Genomic DNA, 24,612 nt, shown 5'->3' with positions numbered 1-24,612 from the left:
ATCATCTAAGAACCAAGCAATCACACGAGCACGACACTGAGATTTGTTAACAAGGTTCACCGATATGGCTACATCCCCGGGGCCTGACTATAGACGCTCCTCCCCATGACACCGCTACAATACCGCACCCGATCGCTCTGGACACCGGCACATGCCGCCGGCTTCCCTGGCGTTCCGGTATGTTGGCATAGGTTACATCGTATGTCTAGCCCCGCTATATATGAGAGGCCTAGGATACAGGTGTCCTACTTGAACATGACTTCATATCCTATCTAAACACAATACAACTACAAGTCTAACTGTAACCTATCTTATACATAATATTCGACACAACTCTAACAGAGACCAACGGTGCTGAAGAAGAAGTGCAAGATAGGGGAGAAGAATCCGACGGTGCTAAAGAAGAAGACGAAAATGGTGTAGAAGCTAAGCGAGCAAAAGAGCAGCGGAGGCCTATGAACATGATAACTCAAATTGCCAAGAGTGGGAAACCTGTTAGTCCCAAGAAGAACACAAAGAAGTGGGGTAACTGTGTTAGCTGTCATCGTCCATGAAAACCACGACATCAACCTGAAGTCCATAAGGGGTCGTGAAAACAAACACTGGGCTGGCCTGCTATTAGCAAAGATGAGAGATATTTTCAAGTTCAGCAACCACGACATGGCCTGACCTGCCGTTAGAAAGACATGTCATGCTCACGTTCACGTCGGCCTTGAGTTCCAATAGATACAGTGCAAACAAACTACTGGAAGAGGGAAATGATTTAGATGAGGTTATCAGAAAAGCTATATTCTACGACTAACTGTGAGGAATGAGAGGTGTTCCTTGCTTACCGAAACTCCCAACCATAAGAGGACAAAGTGAAGTATAAGGACCTCCGGAGCAAAATGTCTGGAAACCACACTCTCAACATCCATGGTTTCTAAGGGAAGGAAAGGTTTTAATTCAAATACTAGGCCACGATCTGGGAAAAGCATGATGCTAAGTTCGCTTCGCAAGGTAAACCCGTGTCCTTGAGTAATATCCTAAAGTCGTGTACCAAGAATTTGACTCAGGATGACTACGAGCAACGGGAAAAAATGTTCATTTTCATACAAAAAGTCTAGGAAGAGCGAGGATGTTAAGTTCAAGTAACTCTTATGTGTGACACCTAATAAGAAAGTTATTAACTTTCTGGCAGATTAGTGCTTAGTGTGTGATAGCGTTGCCGGAAATTGGGTGCAAACTAGATTAAAGAGAAACTGAATTCGCTCAAGCGTTGACTGCGATGAAGAAAGAAGAGACTACAGTTGCAGATGAAGTCACGTGGAATCTGAGAGTAGCATCAGTACTCAAGGTATGAACTCAAGTCCGTTGTACATGGAGGTCCGTTTGATGCATGGACGAATTCAAGATGGCGGAGAATATTTGACAATGTGAAATTTGTTGGAATTGTGTCAAATATTGTGTATAAGGTAGGTTACATATGCATTTAGAGTCGTATTATGCATAAACAGGGTATAGAGCCGTGTCCTAGTAGAACACATGTATCTTAGGCCTCCCATATAATGTGGAAGTGGACATGATGTAATCTATGCCAACATAACAACACATGTGCACAGAGGAAGCTGCAACATGTGTCGGCTCCTGAGTGGCCGGTGTGCAGTATTGTCGTGGTATCAGCGGAGAGGAGCACCTATAGTCATGTTCCAAAGATTAGCTGATGTTTGGTGAATCTCGTTAACAAATCTCGATCGCGCTTCATGCAATTGCTTAATCCTCGGTAGATCAACTTGTGTCTTGAAATATTCTAACATGCCCCACATATGAGCTGAATTTGAGGTGTGCGAGACAACCCAAACATATAGGTTGAGTTTGGGCTCCGGTTAAGTGATGTTTTTCTGTCCGGGATGTCCGCTCGGACATATGAGCGGAGTAGGAGTCTGGTTAGAGATGCTCTTAATTCAGGTAGCCTGAGATTAGTATGAATACTAGTACAGAAAGGTCACACATGTTTTGCTGCACTTTGAAACACAACTAACTATACACCGAGCAATATTATACATGTAGAGCATAAATTAACTATACATTAAGAAGGTTAATTAAGACATACGCAATCCTCAGTTTCACACATCAGCCACCACTAGCTAGCTAGTACTTGAAATTCAAAAGATCAACGCGTCCAAATTATCATACAGACACACACATATTTATATACTATATGCCATTTCATAGCAAGTAAATAGAAACTATATCGAAAAACTTCGTAGCTAGCTAGCTAGTCGATCTCTGCATATACGGATAATAACACAGTAGCACATCATCTCTCAGGTCCATCGTAAGTTAGTCATGAATGCATGGTTCATGAGCACGGCTCCATGGTCGAGGGAGAAGACTAGACGTACGGCCCGGCAGCGAGATCAGTTGCCGGCGCCCCAGAGGAAGGCGCCCATGGCGAAGCTGCGCTTCTGCTGGACGCTGCCGTGGACGGGGAGGCCGTAGTCGGAGAGGAGGCGGTCGAGCTGCCACTCGGGCATGGCCTCGTAGTTGGCCCTGGTGTACCTCGGGTAGTGCAGCGGCATCTGGAAGCGGCGCGCGCCCCCGCACCCGGCGCCCTGCTGCTCCCTGTCGTCCCCGTACCTCGCCGCCGCCCGGCCCTCCCCGCCGCCGTTCGCCACCATCGTCTCCATGCACGTCCTACCTCGAGATCGGGCTAGGAGGCTTTGTAAGGGGTGGCGGTGATGTGGCTGCGTCGCCCTGCCGTCTTTGATCGAAGGTCTGAGCTCGCTGGGCAACGAAGCGGGCCGGGCGACCGCCTTTTATAGCGCCGGGCGGGAGCCGCGCGCCATGGGAAATATCAGACGGAGAGTTCGGTTGGTTTGTCACGAGGAATGCAGCTGAGCCAGCTATGACTCTGTGGCCCGTGTGGCCGGTGTGGAGACCCAGTACGTGTGCCAGTGTGTGTTCGACGGGCAGTTGGCAGGCGCACGGGCGGGCGTCCCACGCCCGTGCCTCGGCAGTTGACACCCGCGTGCATGCATGTCAACGACGCCCTGCGCCGTCCGTCGCGAACTTGCGCGGGAAAAGGTGGCGGAAATGGCCAGCGCGGCATAGCAGGCCCGCCTTTTGGACTGGCGGCTGGGCGTGCTTGTTTAGTTGAGCCGGCCAGGCACGACTCGCTCTGGCTCGCACCAAATGATCGATCTGACGGGTGTTACGAGGGTTTACGGGCGTGGTGCGGGAGACCTTGCGTTTCTCGCCCATCTAGTGCTTGATCCAGCTTTCTTGTCGAGGACCTCTTTCTTGCGGATATTGTCGAGGACCTCTTTTTTGTAGGGACGGAAACGTGCAGTAACAACGTAGAGTACATGATCGAGCAGGTCGAGCGGCACTTGTTTCATGGCCCAACTAATCGTCATGCAGGGCTGTAGGCATGCATGGACCGGCTCGTATCAGGTGGATTGTAGGTGTAGCTGATGCCAATTTTGCGGGCTTTGCTACACCTACGAACGGATTATTACGTTCTTGACGTAATTGCTGATCTGGCAGCTTTTGATTTGTCATTTGTTTGCCGCACGGGCCCACCCTAGAATCAGGGGGGCGGTAGTTTGATTGATGTTTTGGAAAGTTACGTAGGGTACGTAGCACCTCTTCGTAGGTGTAGCATTTTCGCAATTTTGCCGAGCCGTGAGAGAGAAACAAAACAGTGTATATCCGTTAGCCTAGTGACTACCCCATTCTTAGGAGCTCTTTTCTACGGAGGCACAAAAAATAATGACCGAGAGAGCTCAGATTACTTGTGTAAAATATTATCCAGAACCTACTTTGCGAAGATGCCGTCTCTCCAACCAGCGTACTGTGCGTACATTGCTCTGACCGATCGATGCAGATGAAACGATCATCGTAAGCGTTGAAAACTAACGTCCTTTCGTTGTACTACTGCTACTTCTGGTTGTGGAAAACAAGGGGTCGAAAGCAACGGAAAGGTCGAGAAAGGGCGCGCTGGTCTCCACATACGGCAGACGACACCAAACAAAACCTGAGCCGGCCAACCAAATCGGTTAGTCCTCCACAGGCTGACAGGCACGGCGAAGAACACACCGGCCAGCCAGTGACATGGTGCGTGAGCGCGCGACGGCCCGTGACACAACCGGCACCTTTGACGAGAAGGGAGGGCTGCTCAGGCGCCACGCAGAAAGGAGCGCACCGGTACCACGCCGTCGCAAGCGAGAACAGCTGCCTCGCGAGTCAGAAGCCTTCCTCGCCGATGGTTTCTCAACTAGAGGCGCGCGCGCACGGGAGAAAGGCAGCCCAGATGCTGAAACACTGGGAATATACCAAAGTAAAGGGACGTGGAGTATCTGCTCTCGAACTCAAATCAGTAAAAGCGAAAAAATAGTAAAAAAATAATTCTGGAATTGTTTTGTGGTAAACTTTGACAAATGTTTTATATGCTTGTAAAATTTCAGCACGAAATGACATTTGTGGAAGTCGTGGCAAAAAAAACAAAAACAAAAATCAATGCTACAAAAATGTTAGTTTCGAAAACATTTTGGAGTGCTGATTTTGTTTTTTTTGCCACGACTTTCAGGAATATCATTTTGTGCTGAAATTTGGCGAGCATACAAAACATATTTCAAAGTTTATCCCCAAAAAATTTAAGATTTTTTTTGAGTTCTTTACTTTTTTTATTTTACCGTTCACCAAGGTGTGTATTTGAGCTCGGGATCATAATATGACTTTTGAAAGTAAAGCTGCTTCCTAATCAAGGCAAAAACAATGGGAGATGGTTTGTGCCACACAGGTGCGGGAACTCCGCACCATCTCTCGTGCTTTTCTTTTTTGAAATTTCAAATTTGGATATATTATATGTTTTGAATCAAAAGTTTAATTTATGTTTCATTTGCATATTTGGATTCCTTGCGATGGGGATTTGAAATAAAACCACTTTTGAATATGTTTTAACACGTTTTGAAAACTTCACTCAGTTTCATCTGCTAAAACTTAATAGGAACAAGCGGCAAATTCAACAAGTTTCAGGAGGTAAAACTTAAAACAACATAGAGAACTGCAAGAAATCAAACGAGTTTGCCAATCGCGAGACTATTAGGAGCCGGACGCGACCGGGCAGGTGCGTGCCCCTGCAAATTTTTAAAATAACACGGAGAACTGCAAGAAATCAAACGAGTTTGCCAATCACGAGACTATTAGGAGCCGGGCGCGACCGGGCAGGTGCGTCCCCCAGCAATTTTTTACAGAAACAACCTGTAGCCAACGTAGTTGCGAGGTCCCACAACTAGGAGCGAGTATGATAAGGCGTGATAAGCCTACCTACATGGGATTTTTGTTTATGTGAAGGACATGGACAAAGAATTATTTTTTGAAATGAATTCTAGTGCAAGAGTGAGTCTCTACACTAAACAAAGAGAAAATAGGAAGGAGAGAACGCGAAAAGAATGACTAAACCTAATTTCTGTGATTAATAATGATGTCTCTTGATGCCATATCACTATCGTCTTCATGGCCACACCTGTGTCGACTATATTATTAGTCATGCTCTATGATGGTGTGTATCCGCTGGTAAGGGGTGGATTTTGGTTTTAATGGTATATTGCAACTTGATGTAATTGAGATGTTTGTTTTTGGGAAGCACAACTGGAGAAATTCAATATGGACGACTTTGTAGCTAAATGACAATTGACACATACAATTTGTCTAGTTACTTCTCATTAGTTTCCATAACACTGCTGCACTTCTTTCCGATAAAACATTATTGCAAAAATGTGCTAGGCCATGTTTAAAAGCAAAAAAGAAAGAATTTCCTTTGGGTACCATGGCTTCTAAGAAATTTTGGTTCTAAATACTCCGAAGAGTTTTGATCCAATTAATCTACTCAAAACATGTTGGAGTGTTACAAACTATGGTATTAGACGGCGGGATCCCCCCCCCCCCCCCCGGTAGGCCCACGATGAGGATAAGGCTCAACATGTCCTCATAGTCGAGCTAGACCATACCATGGCATTCATCTAACTGAACTGGTTGTGGGGCATTGAAGATAGACGTTACCAACGACACAATAAACCTTAGTTATACCACGACGTCATCAAGATCCTAGTAATGGCCGAATTTAACTACATCATTCTCTGTCGGATCTCATGAGATTCAATCGGTGATGGTCTTTGGTGGATCAATTCATACCTAATCATCATTCTTGTGTTTACATGTTTGATCCTTCCGATCTAGAACTCTCTCTATCGGTGATGCTTGTTACTCTGTTGCGCTGGTCATGGTCTAATTAAGCACAAGTTTTGCCTGGTCCGAGAGGAAGGGACAATGAAGGCGCCACGCCTTCATCTCGCTTTAGCGCTTGTAGTCATCGTTAGATGATTGATGAACATGCTTGTCATTTTTGTTATCTCTCATGTTCTCTGTATTGTTGTGATTGCTTATGAACAGATTGGAATGTCGTATCAGAAGATGACTTTTTTTCCTCTGAGAAAAAGTATGGCTTATTTTTAGTGGAACAATATGACTTATCCGTCTTTTAGTAGGAGTATTTTGTTAGGCAAATCCGTTTTTATATAATATAGTGTATTTTTAGAACAATATGACTTATCCGGCGGCAGTAACTATTTGACACTACGTCTTGCTGATGTCTTCGGCCCAAAGCCCAACTAGACGAGAAGTTGATCCGTCCTAGACTTCCCTATACTTCCCGTTTCGTTGGCCCAGAAAGCGCAAAGCCTCTCTTCCCCTCACCCCCCACAGATCGATCCCTCCCGGACAGAAACGCAGCAAGGCCGACTACCTTCCACCGCCGCTTCGACACTAGGGTTCAGCCGTTACATCGTCGGCGGGGCTTGGCCCGCCGCCGCCGGAGATGGGCGTCGCGGAGATTGCGAAGAAGGTCGACGCCTTCAAGGCCGAGCTCGCCGCCAAGTCGTCCCGCATCGCCGACCTGGAGGCCCGGGTCTCGCTCCTCGAAGCCGAGAACGCGCGCTTGAGGAAGGCCATGTCCGAGGGAGTTGCGATGAACCGTAGAGCCAAAAAGGGTCCAACCTTTGGTCGATTGGAGGAGGGTCTCGGCGGAAACAAGCAAAAGTCAGCCGACATCGCCGGCGGGCATCTGATGAATGATGTCATAGAGGTCAGCGACGGCGAGGAAGAGGGGATGGCTGTGGATGTCAACAGCGGGGAGGAGGGCGTTCCTCCGGTCCCGACTCCTAGCAAGTGTGCGGTGCGGGTGGTGACCGGCAAGAGGGGTGTTGCAGAGGAGATTAAGGACGCCGATGGAGGTGGTGGGCGAGACCATGGGAGCGTTCGCTGTGATGGCAATGTGATTCTGGACGACGATGATGTTTTGATCACGCCACGAGGCAAGAAGCGCACAGCGACACGGGTAATCAGTGACAGTGAGAGTGAGGATGAAGATGAGAATGGTCAAGGGCATGGAGATGGTGAGGTGGGTGTTAGAAGCAGCAGGAAATGTTTGTTGCGTGGAGTCAGTGACAGTGCGAGTGAGGATGGCAGTGAGGGTGTTCGTGTGGTTAATCAAAAACCTGTTTCACCTCTAGTTACGACAGGGGTCGAGAGTGAGGATGACGATGGTGAATTACATGAGATGGAGGGGCGTTCTACTCCGGCAACAAGGCGCTTCGCTCGGTTGGCTGAAGGTCAATCAAAGAGAATGCGACCTACACGTCGGAAACTTGAGTTTTTTGAACCCAAGAATCATGAAGAGAGCGAGGATGATTCAGAAGAGGATGATAATATGGAAAATTTTATAGTAGATGATTCAGATTGTTCAGAAAATTCTGCTGATTCTGTTGAAGAATCCTCTGCTGGACCAGAAGAGTCTGACGACGAGGAAACTTATAAAGAGCTTATGGATAGGATACGCGGCAAAAGGAATGCCAAGAATAAGGATTGGAAGATTGAGCCAGAGATGCTATCAGCATTTGATGAATACCCTGAACTTCGCCTGAAAGCTGTTTGTGCCCTCTATCGAAAGCAGACCCAGGAAGAACAGGCAGGAAAAGCTACTATCATGCACAACAAAAAAGGATTTAACCAGATAGACGCCCGAAGGTAATACCTACTACTAAGGGTAATTAATTTGTGTATATGCGTTGTGAGTACCCCTTTTCCTTGCACTTTAATCGACAGTTCTGCACACAGTTGTATCACCATTTATGTACTACAGTCTACATTTGCTATTTTGTCCTGACATCATTGGGACTGTTCATTGTCTGCCTAGCATTTTGTTTGTATCATTGGGTTCATTTCTACACAGTTGTATGACAGCTTGGCCTTGTCCTCAACAAGAACTTTAATCTAGACATTCCTGTATAGTAAATATTTTGTCTTTACTCTTTAAGGGAAGAAGAGATTTTCTATCATTGGGTTGACAGATACTGCATTGACTTGACCATGTGTTGTACTGATCTTGATGTTCAGTTCTATTTGTAAAGTACCTCTCTTTTCCATGTATAATGCAGGGCTTCTCAGACTAATAGGTGTAGTTTTATTTGCAAAATACCTCTTTCCTGTGTAGAAATCTAGGCCACATGGGTGTAGGTTTAACTGTCAACATGGCAAGCTCAGTTTTTAGGTACCGTTCGTTCTGATGCTCAAGTTTAGCTTTTGTTCTATTTGGTTATGCTGTTATGGCATCATAAACACATAACACAATTTTGTTTGCCACGTATGAATAAGTAACACACACCACTAGCATAGGTAATATTTTCTTTTGCTTTCATTTTTCAGCATATTACTTTTCAGTCATTGAGGAAGAGATCAAGAACTAGCATTGAAGTTGGGGTTTCTGTTTGTCTTACCCTGCAAGTTGTTTTCTGTGTTTAGGGGTTCTAACATAGCGCAGTTTCTTCTGGATGGTGATGCTGCTGGGCCGCTTAAGAAGACTGCACAAGACTTGGAAAATTACGATCGGTATGCTCTTGAGTTCTGTCACAAGATGGCTTTACGTTACTCGAAGCAGTTGTTTGCAATATATCAGAATAAGGAGGACCCCTACTTTCCATGACTCTGGTGTCAGTTATCACTTACTTCATATGTTGACCTTTCTGTGACCCTTGTACCTCCCCAATCAGCCAGTCAGAGTCTTTTGTATATATGGGTTTAGTTTTGTGTCTTAAGTAATCTGTAGTTAGGGCATGCTAAAGTTAGTTTATCACTAGGATGCACGCTGTTAAGTGAAGCACGTGTCTGACAGGGTCTATGTTGTTTAGCTGAACTGCTTGTGCTCCCTGTAATATCCATGCATAGTAAATCTATCTCTATCCTTGAAATGTTACCCAAGGAGTTGTTCTGCATTGTTCAATTGCTTTTTTCATGGAGTCAGAATGTCAGTATTTCTCTCCTGCGCGTGCGCTTCAATAATGAATGGAAGGTTGGCACAAAGTGGAAATTGTGCGGCTTCAACATACACTTTGAATTTCCGGATCACATTCTTCATGCCTCTTCCGCAGCAGTTCTTCTCAAAGAGATTTGTTCATTTGTATCACCTGAAGCCACAAGAGCTTGACGATCGGGTCGAAGCACTCTGCTTAGGCAATCACGTGGAGAACTTAGATTGATACAGGAACTATTCTGTTTATGATTTAGCTGAATAGTCACTATATACTCTTCTAATATGTATTCACTATAATAAGATATATCAACGAAGACAAGATGTAGGGATCATCTTACCCACCTCGGTGACCTGAACGTGAGTAAATTTGTCGTTCATGTTTCCTTAGCTGTTGCGAGCTTTATTGGCGAGATCATTGTGTCACCCCTTAATCTACGATTTCCACTATGTATACTCTTGTGTATCAACGCTTAGGTTAACTTTTCTTGATGAAAACTGTCAAGGTTTTGTGTGTATCATAGCATAATATGAAATCTCACCCTTTCAGTGTTGCAGCTTCTCCTACAACTCAAATACATGAGAAATAATGGGAAATTAAAATGTATCGTCTTCCTTCCACTTTTTGCTTGGGAAGGTCTCCAACCCTAATTCATTTCAAGACTTTGGAGCTAATAACTCATTGAACACTTGTTAAACCATCAGTCCCTCTAATTATTTTCATCAGCGCCAAAACCCACTTAGGAGCTTAGATGTCTTTTACGGCGCTCACAACTGGTCTTTGAAGATGCCCTGCAAGCGTCAACTGCTGAAAGCGCTCATTGATGCCTACGCGTCCCGCGGAGAGGGCGTGGAAGATGGGAGGGTGCTGTTTGATGCGTTGGGGAGTGGACGTACTGCCGCGTCGTGGAAGTTGGTGATTGCTGGGTATAACAATGATTCAGGTGAGATATCGCTGACTAAATGACTTCTATAACGGCCATCTATTATCTTTACTGCTCTACTCTGAACCATTTTGTAACAGTTATCAGCGTTTGAGTAATCTGGACAAACAATATCTTTGTTGTGGATGTTCTGTGTGTATATGGCGTGATAAAATCAAATCTATACTTCATTGTTGTAATACATGTACATTATATTGATATTTCTAGATTCGTTATGAAATATGCTTTGGTAACACCTGTTAATTTCCAACTCAAAACTAATGCCATGGTGTTACCTCTAGAACTGTGTGAATGCCTCAGACGACACCAGGGGTTTCTAAAGTCTAAGATGTGGATCACTTCTGTTTTCATTTTATTTGGCACCCTTTGAGTTGGTGGCTAGTTTGGAGTTAGTATTAGCTGATTATCTTACAACGGTAATAGATAACAGGTGACAGTAGAAGTAGCAAATATGTTATTGTACCATTTTCCTGTTGTTATGTCCTAGCACAATGTTAGACGAAACATCATATGATATGTTTGTCAATTTTTCCTATGGTATTCACATAATGGATTTCCTGCCAAGCACAGATTTTTTCGTAGCCCATCACCTGCTGTTTCTATATTGCAGGTTAGCATTGAACTGAGCACATTTACATGCTTTGCACTACATGCATGTGCTTGTACGGCCAACTTATATATCAGACATCAGCTTTCATCTACTGTCCATAAAGAAAGCTCTCACTGCGAACCTTGCTGCTGCCAATGCTCTGATCAACTTGTACTGCAGTTTTTTAGGTTGACTTGTACTTCAGTTGTGCACATCTTTTGGGTGCAAAGGCCTTTTGATGAAATTCCTGAGAAGTTTTTTTCACCTGGGATACCATGATTGCTGGGTATAACCAATGCAATCGAAAATGCATAGGAGCTCTCGGGTGCTACGCCCCCCTATATTCAAAAATAATTTAGTAATTCAAAAAAGTCAAAAAATCCAGAAACTTTTTATGGAATCAAACATGACCAAGTATTGCACTCGTACAAAAAGATTAAACAGGGAATGACTATTATTGTATCCGGAATTAAAGATTTCCCATAAAATGCTAGATACAAGTACTATTCATGCTATACTGTCGTCATAAATTTGTCTTTTTTGCCCTGAAGTTACCGAGAATCATTCATTGGCCAAATTTTTTATATGAGTACAATACCTAGTCATATTTGGTTCAAAAATATATCCAGGATTTTTTGACGTTTTTTTAAATTATTAAATTATTTTTGAATATAGGGGGGTGGAGCACCCGAGTGCTCCTAATCCGCTTCCCAATGCAATCCCCTATTGCCCTTGCAGCTACTTTCTCATGAACCTTAAGCCAAATTGCTTCACCCTGACTAGCATTACATCTGCCTGTGCTGGTATTGCAGCTCTGAGACTTGGGAAGCAGGTCCATGGCACTTTCCTTCAGAGAAACTATGACAAGGGCCTACAAACGAGCAATACCCTTGTGAACATGTACTCCAATTCTGGGCGCATAACAGATGTGAAGGTTTTCAACAGGATGAGTTGCAAAGACAAATTGTCTGGACATCAATGATTGTTCCTTGATACGTGCTGGGTTCATCCTGACCATGCTGTGTTCTTGGTCCCGACAAGTGCTTGCAACCATGCTGGTTTAGTAGATGAAGTATGGAGCTTCTTCAGGTCAATGACATTTGAATATAATTTGCAGCCTAAGAAATATGTTTACGTGTGTGTCATCGATCTCCTTGCTCGTGCAGGGACGCTGAGACATACATTTGATCCTATTGATAAAATGCAATTTGCTCCTGATGAATCTTTTTGGGGAGCATTAGTTGCCTGCAAGATGCACAGGAATGTGGAGCTGGGCAGATTGGTTGCAAGGAAGATCATCGAGGTCAATCCTGATGGAGCAAAGAATCACGTCCTACTTGATATGCTGCAGGTAGCAAATGGGGTGAGTATGGTGTCACGAGGAGGCTACTGAGAGGCATAGGGAGCTGGAAGGTGGCTGGAGTGGGCTGGATAGATGTAACCTATATGATCTATAACTTTAACACAGCTGACAGTAGCAGCCATCAGCCCATCAATTTAGTTTGGCAGATGAGGTATTGAAGATCTTGGCTCTACGGATGCATGACATTGGAACTGATTTCATTCATGATGTTTTCAGATTTACATGGTCAAGTTGTGCCTGGATGATTCATTAGTTGGAGCAAAACACTAGCAGAGATGGGATGCTGATGGATATAGTACATGTTCAGAACCAAGCTACTCTGAACTCAATTAAAGATTATCTAGCACAAGTATATTTCAGCTTAAGCAAAAAATTGAAGTGCTTACAGTAAGAAACACATAGAAAGATATTGTTCAACAGTTTCCTTTAAGTTTTTATGATTTCCTCATTTGCACCTGGGCAGTTAGCACAATGGGGTCCGCATTTGGCCTTCTCATTTTGCTACAAGATTCAAGTATTAATGCTGGAGCAAAAAAAGTCAAGGACAAGTGAACTGGTTATATTTATTTACTGAACTTATTCAGGTTATCCTGAAGTGCCATCGGAATTGATATCAGCTGTATCATTCAATATTGGTTGATTGCTTTGATCGTTATAATAATCAGTATAATCTGGAAGAAAGCAGCACTTGCTCCATTGCCACACTTCTCAAATGGCTGGTGGTCGCATGGATACCGCGGCGATGCATTGTTCAGTAAGTATGGTTGCTCTAGCAACATTCTGAATTTGAAGTCCCATTTTTTGTTCTCTGTGTTTGGCACTACTCTTCTAGGCTATTTAAAATGCTCTCATCACTTAATCATATTATAATTCTGGGCATGCATAAAAGATCTGCATTTATCAAGTGGAGGAACTGACTAATACATAACGAGCATGCTAACATTAACATATCCTTCTTATTTTGGTACATTCACAAGTTTTCTCAATGGTCCAACAAAGGTAGTCATACCACTCCAATAGCACACAATGGTATTTAAGTGAAGTTCTGCACATTGTGCACACCTTAAAAGCAATCTATAAGATCTTAAATGTTGTACTGTATTACGAACATATGTTATGTTGCGAGCAAGAGCCAGCAACGTCTTATGTTCACAATATAGACTTCACTACTTTGTATCAGCAAACCCTTCATTTCCTGCCAGCCTCAAGTACTTGTCCTTACGGGTGAGTGTGGTGGATCGAAACCCAAGAGTCCTACCAATCTCACCTTGCACCAGATTGGCCACCTCTTTGCTCTCGCATCTCTTCCCTTGGATCACCATCCTTGTTGGCATCTTGTCCATGAACTGAACATCATACGCTGGGCGTGGGTTCATGAAGTAGTAGAAGTGGTCTAGATACTTGAAATTGCCGGTGGAGGTGCCGTGGAACATGCCGGACCAGTTCACCAGTGCCACTGGGTAGACCTCATCAACGAGCTCGACAAACAGAGGGCTGAAGCGGAGCAGGTATGGCTCCCGGCATGTGGTCCCCTCAGGGCAGACCACCAGGTCCCCCTGCCTCAGTGACTGCTCCATCCTCCTCCGGTCCTCATCTCTGTTTCGGGTCAGCCGGACAGTCCCGATTGGTGATAGGAGCTCACTTACACGGCTGACACTGTATGTGACGGTTGACACCTGCTTGTTCAGCATTGCCGAGATGTACACCGGGTCGAGAAGTGTGCGGTGGTTGCACACGTAAAGGTGGCCCTGTGGGCTGGGCTGGGCATGTGGTTCATCGCAGCCCACTTGACCACTGTGGACTGGTGAGTTGATGACCCGGGTCGTTACTCCTATTACAGCCCCGATTGCGACGGAGATAGAATATGGTAGTTTCACAAAGATTAGTGTTCGGAGCACGGTGAGAGGGAGGGAAAGTGGGAGCCACATGAACATGGCTAGGGTGGCCTGAGGGGTAGGCCTAAAGGCTAGCCTGCCATCATGGAAGATCAAGGGTCTTGGGTACTGGTCCCTTGTCAAGGGTGACCATTTTCTCTTATCTTCTCGTGTCACCAAGTGTACTTCCTGCAAATGAGAAGCAAAACTATATTAGATTTCACTACCCAATGGCTTGTACGCTTTACCTATTCACCCTGTAAACAACAGTTTGCAAACTGAAGTACACCAAAGTACAAATCGACAAAGCTGAAGAAACTTTCTCAATGTAGAAGGTAAATTGTAAAATGAACTCTGTGAACTACTATAATTTTACCTGAGCCTGTAGAGTCCAGAATTCTATAAGCAAACTTGCAAACAACAGAAGGTAATCTTTTGTGATTTCTAACTTCTTTTTGTAGATTATGAATAGTCACGATTTACTGTTTTACGAGCTATGTGTCTCTTTACCAAGGGACCATACATAAGACTAATCCTTTCATTCTGGAATATTCTAATACTGCCCCTAAATCTTCATAGAAGTTTTCTTCCTGCACAATCTTTTTTGTTTTGTTTTTTTGCATATCTCATGTATAGCTCGTTAGAATTAATTGTACCGAAAGTGAACACAGAGTTATCTTCTTCCAAACAACAAGTATCAAGTAACTAGTTTTTCAATTTTCACTAGTGAGGAAGCCATTTCTAAATAACTTGCACAAGGTGATCATTTTGATCTAATCAAGTTAGGGTAAACTAAGGTAAAGTAATTTATCAAATAAATCTGCGTGGCCTCATTCCTGTCTTTCTCTTCCTGGTCTCAAGCTTGTAAGAGATAAGTGCATTAAGCCTTGCATACATTGTCTTGTGATGAGCAAGCCGGAATCTGCCAGCGGATGGCCAGTGAGCTAAAAAAACGAAAGAATGGTTACATTTTTCATATGCTCTCCTCTTATAGATAGGACGAACCAAGAACAAAGTTTTTTGATCCCAAATGGTCCAAGGGAGCGGAAAGAGAGGGATTCGAACCCTCGGTACAAAAAAATTGTACAGCGGATTAGCAATCCGCCGCTTTACTCCACTCAGCTATCTCTCCACTTTCGATACAACTAAAAAAAACTGCTTACTTATCCCATGATATGGGGCAAAATTTAGGAATCTGCTTATGTAATAGAGCCGATCCACTAAGGGATTAAGCAGCGGTGTAGTATCAGATCCCAAAGATAGTAAGTTCTTTTTTCAACCTTGACATGAGCTTAGCTAATTGCAAAGCTATTGTTAACAAGACATACATAGTATTCTTAGTATATTTTTAATTATATTTAACATTTCCAAGCACAAATTCTCCATCTCAACACATCATACCTCTGTACCTTTTCATGGGGCTTTCAACTACCACCAGTGGGATTCAAATGTCTACCTAACTTGTGTGAGTAAGATGTTCCAAAGATGCCAGGAGGCTAGCTACCTCGAGTTAAATGAGACAAGAACTGCACAGCTATATGGAGTTAAATAAGACAAGAACTGCGTGGATACATATGTCTAACATCTGTGATAGTCATGCTTAGCTGCATGGTACGTGATTTTGAGCCTGTTCGATGTGAACGACTAACCTTTGGCTCATATTATTCTTAGGTGCTTGATTTTTATATATCATCCATGAGGCAAGCTAGCCTTGCTAGTTTCAGGCTTTCAGTTACATATAGTTGCAGACTTGCATGTATACTATGTGTGCATATGCTGGGTATATGTATTTAGAGATCTCATGTATTTATGACTGATTTCGGAAAAACTAAAACTTGTAAAGAGTAACACACATATGTTCAGTACGATGTACAACATACATAACTTAACGGCAAATAACAACAATGAAACACATTTTAGATTAGAAGTGATACTAGTTCACCTTAGTTATGATCGTTTCAAAGAACACCCATAGTGTTCAACTAATATAATCAATTAATACTTGAATGGACTAATTGGCTCAAAAGTTGCAGCAGAAAAGTATGACACGGAAGAACAAAAAAGGAGAGGGGTAAAATACATGATGCAGCATTGCAGTGTATTTCAAAAAGATAAAAATAATATCCATTCATAGAATCTAACCTTGCACCGAGAGAAAAGCTGGTGATGATCATAGTCAAAATAGCTTGAGCTGCTTCCAAACCCTATCATCTCGTTTTGGTCGAACTTTGCCTGCCCTAGCCTTGCTTCACTCTCATTTCCCAATAAACCAACATAACGCCCTCTTATCATCTTCACCTCCCTTCCCACAACCACTTCAAATCCTGTATACTCCTTAAGAAATGCTTCCGCCATAACCCTAGGGATCAACCTACAAACCCCTGCCACCCTCTTTACCCCTCTCACCACCTCAAGTCCTTCCCTCCCCACATCCTCTAGGAAATACTTGGGCAAAGTGGCCCGTGCAACCCTAACCACCTTCTCCTCCCTTAACCCCACGAAGCACACCATGACCATGATCTTTGTTTCTACTTCTTGTGTCAGGCAACATAGCAAAGGGTAGAGGCATAGTAGGATGAAACCTCTTAGGAAACTACCTGCCTCTATTGCAATAAGCATGAAATAAGGGAAGGTAGATGTAGACCTCAGGAGACCTCCTTCAACATCTAGGACTAGAGTTTTGTTCCGGAGGTGTTCATCATCTTGTGGCACTCTCAAGCATGTCTGGATGATCTTAGGACAGGTAGATATGCCGCTCGAGCTTTGCAGGTGATGATACTGGCCTAGCGGATTCCCTAACCTTCGGCGAAGTAAGCGGTAGAAGGCAAGGAGAGATTTGGAGAAGGGCTTTAAAGCCATGTGTGCACCTTGAACCCCAAAGAATTATTGCCTCCTGTGTTGGTTCAATCTAGTTTATTTGATGCAGGTTGTAAGGTGCAACTATAAGAGGTGTCGTATATATATGCAGGTAAAGCTTAGGTGCTTAGATGGTGAAATGATTGTATACAATTATTGCAAGAGAAACAAGGTTTGATCCCAAATTAGGTCACAAGCTCTGACTTGGCTTAACACTCTTAATTTTGTTGCTTGACAACACTGTCAAAATGAACCAGGATTACTTGAGCTTTACACAGAAGATAAGGACATTGATTTGCCAACGATAGTAAGCGTAAATATGTGTGTTTACCACCCACCCTGTTTAGGATAAGAAAAGGTATGAATCTGTTGACTAAGATTTTTCACCGGAATGCCACATGTTAAGGTCACTCTCTTTGTGTATAGTCGTGTATGATATGACGTGTCTCTATTGATATACTTTGAGTGCCCAGAGAATTATAACTTTTGACCTAGCTCTTTTCCGTATTTTGCGCCGCGTCATTGGTTCATCGTGCATGAGTGTTTGCTATTGATGTGGTTTGATCTCACGGCCTGTATGTAATATATACCTTTGTATACAAAACAAGTAGTTTTGCATGCACACAAATCACAGGATCTAACAGGGGTCAATGCATGTCTTTGTTCTGGCAGAATTGCGGTTGATGTTATCAAATAAATGAAAAAAGCAATATGTTTGGTGCAGGCTTGATGTGTTTCCATTGTTCAAGCCTGGAAGAAAGCTAGCTGAGGATGACTTCTCACCTAAAAGCTAGAGCAATCGAGGTACGTACGTAACGTACCTGCTGGCCATTGATTGGATAATAATATTACCTGTCTGTTTGCTTTTAACTTCACATGGGTACACAAAGTAATTTGATTTGTTTTCAAATGCATATTTAAAATATGGATTGCCAACATTTTTTTCTACCATCGGTCACTCAAGACTCAACAGTGTGTAGAGACTATAGATATTTCGTTGCTTTGTGCTCTAAGTCCTAACCCGAAGGACTTTTTTTACTTCGTCGATACTCCCTCCGCTTCGAATTATAATAAGATGTTCTAATTTTTTCAGAATTAGATGTATATAAACGTGTTTTACTGTGTTTGTTCACTCAGGTATGTACTCCCTCCGTTCCTAAATATAAGTCATTGTAGAGATTCCACTATAGAGTCATAGTGAAATCTCTACAAAGACTTATATTTAGGAACGGAGGGAGTGGTCTATATTAAAATATCCAAAACATCTTATAATTTGAAGTGGAGGAAGTATTTCACTACAAATTCTTCAAGGCGCATGAATTTACGTTGTTCTGTAAGAAACGGTGCTGTTCTTAGAGGAATCTTGTAGCAAGCGATCAGCGTGTCCACCTACCAGATCTGCTGTTGCGTCATTGTGTGTCGGTGCCGGTGCTAGGGCTGCAGTCACTTTTGGGGTCAAATGCATGATTGTGTACAAAGCTCTGATTCGTCTTCCACATTGTATGAATTTATTTATACTTGTGTTATGCTTTACCAGAAAACTCTGGGCCGCACTCCATCACCCGTGCGGCATCGTAGGGCTGCTGTCGGTGCAGTCGGCCTCCAGTGCCTTGCACCCCTGTTTGAAGATCGCCAAGAAGTCATCCTGCCCACACCCACCCCTGCTCCAACGCCACCCTGAGCTCCTGCTACACGCAGGAAAACAATGGCTGGTGTGACCATCTCCAGGGTTGGCAGTGCTCTTTCGCTGCACAAGACGCGGGCGGCAAGCCGCCCCAGGGCCGCGCCGGTGGCTACAGCGGCAGAAATTCTGGTCTGTCGCTCTCTCAGCATCGTCAAGGATGGTGAGGACATAACTGCTGCAGCCCTTGATGCCTTCGCGGAGCGCTTCAAAGAGCACATGTTGTCCGAGGTGATCACAACCATGAGGGGGCTTTTTAAGCTCAACGACGCGAATGCGCATGCTGTGGAGGAGGCCCTCCTGGCGCATGGTGGGGGTGCTGCGCTGGACCTGCAGAGGGCCGATGAGGAGGCCGAGCTCTAGCAGGCTGCAACCTAAGCAGTTGTTGCTCAAACTGGGACTGATCTTGTTTAAATGTTAGTACAACCAAATGCATGTCTTGGGATGTCTATGTACTGGGTCCAATGTATCCCTAAAGTAAAAGTTTGTGTGCGTGCTGGCTACATGCCTAGTATCAAGTATGTGGAGTTGCTTTTGCATCTCAGGGTGTCTGCTACTGTAACCGGGTGCAAGCAGTCTGTTGCTGCTTTTGCCATTATGCCAAGTGCTATTGTGGTTGTCTCTGCTCATAATACGTGCATATGCTCCAGGGATCTTATGTTTAAATCATGTTAGCTCAACCGATCAACTTCTTGAGCTGGAATGTTAGGGGCCTTAACTGCCTGGATCGACGGTCCACAGTTAACGGAGACGAAGCTTGACAATATCGACCAGTTCACAGCTGCGTTTTTGGGGGGCCATAGGTTACGCAGCTTTGCACAATGCTCGGCAAATGGCACGAGGGGAGGTATGCTCCTTCTCTGGGATGATCTCTTGCTGGACATCTCCTTTACAACCTATTGCCTCTCAGCCATGGTTCGTTTCAGAGATTCGGGCGTGAGATTTAAGATAACAACCGTCTATGGCCCGACTGACCCTTCGCTTAAAAATGTGTTCTTTGCCGAGCTCATTAGCCAGAAGCCGCCTGTTGGGGTCGCTTGGATCGCCTCCGGGGATTTCAACCAGATTTATTGGGCAAGGGATAAAAACAAGCGGAATGTTAACACCAGTCAAATCAACCGGTTCCGTGCAACTCTCAATAGTTGTGAGCTTAAAGAAATCCACCTCCAGAACAGGAGGTTCATCTGGAGCAACGAGAGGGCAAATCCAACCCTGAGCAAGCTTGACTCTTTCTTTTGCAATATGGTGGGACACCACCTTCAACGACCACGTGTTCCATGCACTTTCTTCGTCCCTATCCGACCATTTCCCGCTCCTGCTCGCCGATGATAAGGGTCCTAGGAGGCCTAAGACTTTCAAATTCGAGAACTTTTGGACTTCTATGCCCGGCTTCAGTGAGGTGGTCCAAAAGGCCTGGGTCAAGCCCGTTGAGCACACGAGCCACACATCATCCTTTTCCACAAGCTAAAGAAAACGGCGATGCGCCTCTCACAATGGAGTAGGGGTCTCTTCTCTAAAGCTAAGGTTCATCTCCATGCCGCCCTCTTGGTGATCCTACGCCTCGACATTGCTCAGGAGGGAAGGCTGCTCTCCCTCGAGGAGCTTGACCTTCGGGCTAGCCTCAAGAGAAGGGTCATAAGCCTGGTCGTGCTCGAGAAAGCATGCAAGAAGCAATGTGCCAGAATTGCAAACATCAAAGGTGATGCCAACACAAAGTTCTTTCATCGCCGGGTTAACGCGTGAAGGAGGAAAAACCACATTCACAGTATCATGAATGATCAAGGGTGGGTGATCGAGCACAACGCCAAGGAAAAAATAATTCACGACCATTTCTCGCATATAATGAAAAGGGGAAGTGCGAGCACAAAGGACTTCAATTGAGAGGAACTTAACCTGGAGTCGCATGACCTACAGGAGCTTGACTCTCCCTTCTCTGAGGAGGAGGTCATCGAGGCAATAAATAGCATGCCTAGCGACAAGGCGCCTGGGCCGGATGGCTTCACCGGCCTCTTCTTCAAGAAGTGTTGGGGCATCATCAAGCACGACCTCATGAGGGTGATTCAATGCTTTGACTCCCTCCACACAACAAATCTTCACTGGCTCAACTCTGCGAATGTTGTGCTGCTTCCCAAGAAGGATGGGGCGGAGAGCATCGTCGACTATAGACCCATCAGTCTCATTCATGGAATCGCCAAGATCATTGCGAAAGTGCTTTCCATAAGGCTCGGACCGCACATGTCCACCCTCGTCTCCAACGCTCAAAGTGCTTTCATCAAAACTCGGAGCATCCACGACAACTTCATAAATGTTCAAAACCTCGCGCGGCGCCTTCACAAGAGCAAGAACCCCTCCCTGCTATTCAAGTTGGACATTCGCAAGGCCTCCGACTCCGTCAAATAGGAGTATTTGCTTGACCTCCTTCGGAGACGAGGTTTCCCAAGCAAATTTCGAGAGTGGATTGTTGCACTTCTATGTTCCTTATCTTCGAGGATCCTCTTGAATGGGGTACCTGGTGCTCCCATCAAGCACGACCAGGGGCTACGGCAAGGGGAACCCGTCTCTCCACTCTTGTTTGTCATAGCTATTGACCCCCTACAACATATCCTCGACATAGCGACAAAAAGAGGAATCAATTACACTAATGGTGCCATAACTTGGCAAGAAAAGTCAATTTAGTGCTAAAACTTGCAGCATACATTGAATTGGTGCCACAACTTGGCTTTGCCGTGCATATACAGTGTAAATCACATTTCTATACGAACACGATGCTGATTAGGCACGCCAACATGGCATGAGGCCCGCTGTCAGCGACTGGACAACGTGTGCATGCTATTTTGCGAAAAAAACCTCATATTTTTTCTCATGAAAAAGCCCCTGGCAGTGACCAATATTTTTGTGACAGATGAAGGCTAGTATTGTGAAAAAAATTGTCGCCCTAGGAATGGATCGCATTACCTGACACCTTCCCGGTCAAACCAATACACCTAAGGTCGTTCCTTGTGATTAACCAATGCCAAACCAATACACCCAACGTTGTTTTTATGATTTTTTGAGCATCAGTACAGACACAAGCGCTCATATACACGCGCATATACTCATCCCTATGAACTTGGCAATAAAATTCAGTTTAGTGCTAAAACTTACGGCGTACATTGAATTAGTGCCACAACTTGACTTTGCCGTGCATATACAGTATAAATCACATTTCTATACGAACACGATGCTGATTAGGCACGCCAACATGGCATGAGGCCCGCTGTCAGCGACTGGACAACATGTGCCTGCTATTTTACGAAAAAAACCTCATATTTTTTCTCATGAAAAAGCCCCTGGCAGTGACCAATATTTTTGTGACAGATGAAGGCTCGTATTGTGAAAAAATTGTCGCCCTGGGAATGGATCGCATTACCTGACACCTTCCCGGTCAAACCAATACACCTAAGGTCGTTCCTTGTGATTAACCAATGCCAAACCAATACACCCAACGTCGTTTCTTATGATTTTTTTATTTGAGCATCAGTACAGACACAAGCGCTCATATACACGCGCATACACTCATCTCTATGAACACATACACGCACACCCTACCCCTATGAGCATCTCCGAGAGACTGAGCCGACATATCATCTTGAGATTTACGAAGTCACCGTAGGCGCCTCGTCGTCGACGAGAACGTCTTCTCCCACTGAAAGCGCATCGCCGGAAATCTTGAAATAAATCCAGGAATAATGTGAGCACCAGGATTTGAACCCTGGTGGGTTGGGGATACCACTATCCATCTAACCAACTCAACCACAGGTTGATTCGCGCCGTTTCTTATGATTAACCAGTACGAAACGCATATAACCATTCTGACTTAAGTGGGTTGGAGTCCAAGTATACCTGGCCAAACCTCGGGCCGGGCCTAACCAAGCCCGAGGCAAAAAAAACCTAGGCCCGGACCCGGCCCGGCCCGGTCATCGGGCTTGCTTTTTGGGTCCAAGTCCGACCCAAACACATAAAAGCCTGCCAGGCCTTGGGCCAGCTGTTGGAAATATGCCCTAGAGGCAATAATAAATTGATTATTATTATATTTCCTTGTTCATGATAATCGTTTATTATCCATGCTAGAATTGTATTGATAGGAAACTCAGATACATGTGTGGATACATAGACAACACCATGTCCCTAGTAAGCCTCTAGTTGACTAGCTCGTTGATCAATAGATGGTTACGGTTTCCTGACCATGGACATTGGATGTCGTTGATAACGGGATCACATCATTAGGAGAATGATGTGATGGACAAGACCCAATCCTAAGCCTAGCACAAAGATCGTGTAGTTCGTATGCTAAAGCTTTTCTAATGTCAAGTATCATTTTCTTAGACCATGAGATTGTGCAACTCCCGGATACCGTAGGAATACTTTGGGTGTGCCAAACGTCACAACGTAACTGGGTGGCTATAAAGGTACACTACAGGTATCTCCGAAAGTGTCTGTTGGGTTGGCACGAATCGAGACTGGGATTTGTCACTCCGTGTAAACGGAGAGGTATCTCTGGGCCCACTCGGTAGGACATCATCATAATGTGCACAATGTGATCAAGGAGTTGATCACGGGATGATGTGTTACGGAACGAGTAAAGAGACTTGCCGGTAACGAGATTGAACAAGGTATCGGGATACCGACGATCAATCTCGGGCAAGTATCATACCGCTAGACAAAGGGAATTGTATACGGGATTGATTAAGTCCTTGACATCGTGGTTCATCCGATGAGATCATCGTGGAGCATGTGGGAGCCAACATGAGTATCCAGATCCCGCTGTTGGTTATTGACCGGAGAGTTATCTCGGCCATGTCTGCATGACTCCCGAACCCGTAGGGTCTACACACTTAAGGTTCGATGACGCTAGGGTTATAGGGAATATATATACGTGGTTACCGAATGTTATTCGGAGTTCCGGATGAGATCCCGGACGTCACGAGGAGTTCCGGAATGGTCCGGAGGTAAAGATTAATATATATAGGAAGTATGGTTTTGGCCACCGGAAGTGTTCCGGACATCACCGGTAGTGTACCGGGACCACCGGAGGGGTCCGGGGGTCCACCAAGTGGGGCCACCAGCCCCCGAGGGCTGCATGGGCCAAGTGTGGGAGGGGACCAGCCCCAGGTGGGCTGGTGCGCCCCCCCACCAAGGCCCAAGGCGCAAGGGAGAGTGGAAGGGGGCAAACCCTAGGCTCAGATGGGCCTAAGGCCCACCTAGTGGTGCGCCCCCCTCTCTCCCCCCTTGGCCGCCCCCCTAGATGGGATCTAGGGCTGGCCGCCACCCCTAGGGGTGGAAACCTAGATGGGGGCGCAACCCCTCCCCTCCCCCTATATATACTTGAGGTTTTGGGCTGCCAGAGACACGATTGAATCTCCCTGTTGGTGCAGCCCTACCCCTCTTCCTCCTCGTCTCTCGTAGTGCTTGGCGAAGCCCTGCTGGAGTACCACGCTCCTCCACCACCACCACGCCGTCGTGCTGCTGTTGGATAGAGTCTTCCCCAACCTCTCCTTCTCCCCTTGCTGGATCAAGGCGTAGGAGACGTCACCGGGCTGTACGTGTGTTGAACACGGAGGTGCCGTCCGTTCGGCACTAGGATCATCGGTGATTTGAATCACGACGAGTACGACTCCATCAACCCCGTTCACTTGAACGCTTCCGCTTTGCGATCTACAAGGGTATGTAGATGCACTCTCCTTCCCTCGTTGCTAGATTACTCCATAGATTGATCTTGGTGATGCGTAGAAAATTTTGAATTTCTGCTATGTTCCCCAACAGTGGCATCATGAGCTAGGTCTATGCGTAGTTTCTGTGCACGAGTAGAACACAAAGCAGTTGTGGGCGTTGATTTTGTCAATTTACTTGCCGTTACTAGTCTTATCTTGATTCGGCGGCATCGTGGGATGAAGCGGCCCAGACCGACCTTACACTTACT

The 24,612-nt window shown here is 45.1% G+C and overlaps 3 protein-coding genes and 1 pseudogene across 4 annotated transcripts; 2 read left to right on the top strand and 2 right to left on the bottom strand.

Moving 5' to 3' along the window:
- Positions 1 to 2,046: 2,046 nt before the first annotated feature.
- LOC125548172 (uncharacterized) lies at positions 2,047 to 2,787 on the bottom strand. The gene has a single exon (XM_048711845.2). The coding sequence runs from the start codon at positions 2,667 to 2,669 to the stop codon at positions 2,400 to 2,402; it is 270 nt and encodes an 89-aa protein (XP_048567802.1). The 5' UTR covers positions 2,670 to 2,787; the 3' UTR covers positions 2,047 to 2,399.
- Positions 2,788 to 6,723: 3,936 nt separating this feature from the next.
- On the top strand, positions 6,724 to 9,307 carry LOC125543275 (uncharacterized). Its single transcript, XM_048706573.2, has 2 exons — positions 6,724 to 8,067; positions 8,842 to 9,307. Exons 1-2 carry the CDS (start codon positions 6,860 to 6,862, stop codon positions 9,020 to 9,022), a joined length of 1,389 nt encoding a protein of 462 aa, XP_048562530.1. The 5' UTR covers positions 6,724 to 6,859; the 3' UTR covers positions 9,023 to 9,307.
- Positions 9,308 to 9,587: 280 nt separating this feature from the next.
- Positions 9,588 to 19,298, top strand: LOC147978941 (putative pentatricopeptide repeat-containing protein At1g56570; annotated as a pseudogene). The gene is made up of 5 exons (XR_015618406.1): positions 9,588 to 10,273; positions 10,861 to 11,204; positions 11,618 to 12,996; positions 17,697 to 17,776; positions 18,510 to 19,298. The product of XR_015618406.1 is annotated as a putative pentatricopeptide repeat-containing protein At1g56570 (transcript).
- On the bottom strand, positions 13,180 to 17,073 carry LOC125543274 (putative glycerol-3-phosphate acyltransferase 3). The gene is made up of 2 exons (XM_048706571.2): positions 16,259 to 17,073; positions 13,180 to 14,305 (listed from the first exon to the last, which is right to left on the bottom strand). The coding sequence occupies exons 1-2, from the start codon at positions 16,973 to 16,975 to the stop codon at positions 13,409 to 13,411; spliced, it is 1,614 nt and encodes a 537-aa protein (XP_048562528.1). The 5' UTR covers positions 16,976 to 17,073; the 3' UTR covers positions 13,180 to 13,408.
- Positions 19,299 to 24,612: the final 5,314 nt, after the last annotated feature.

Source organism: Triticum urartu, chromosome 3A (assembly GCF_056163025.1).
Source record: "Triticum urartu cultivar PI428250 chromosome 3A, HENAU_Tu73, whole genome shotgun sequence".
NCBI lineage: Eukaryota > Viridiplantae > Streptophyta > Magnoliopsida > Poales > Poaceae > Triticum > Triticum urartu.
This window is presented reverse-complemented; position numbering and strand designations above follow the sequence as displayed.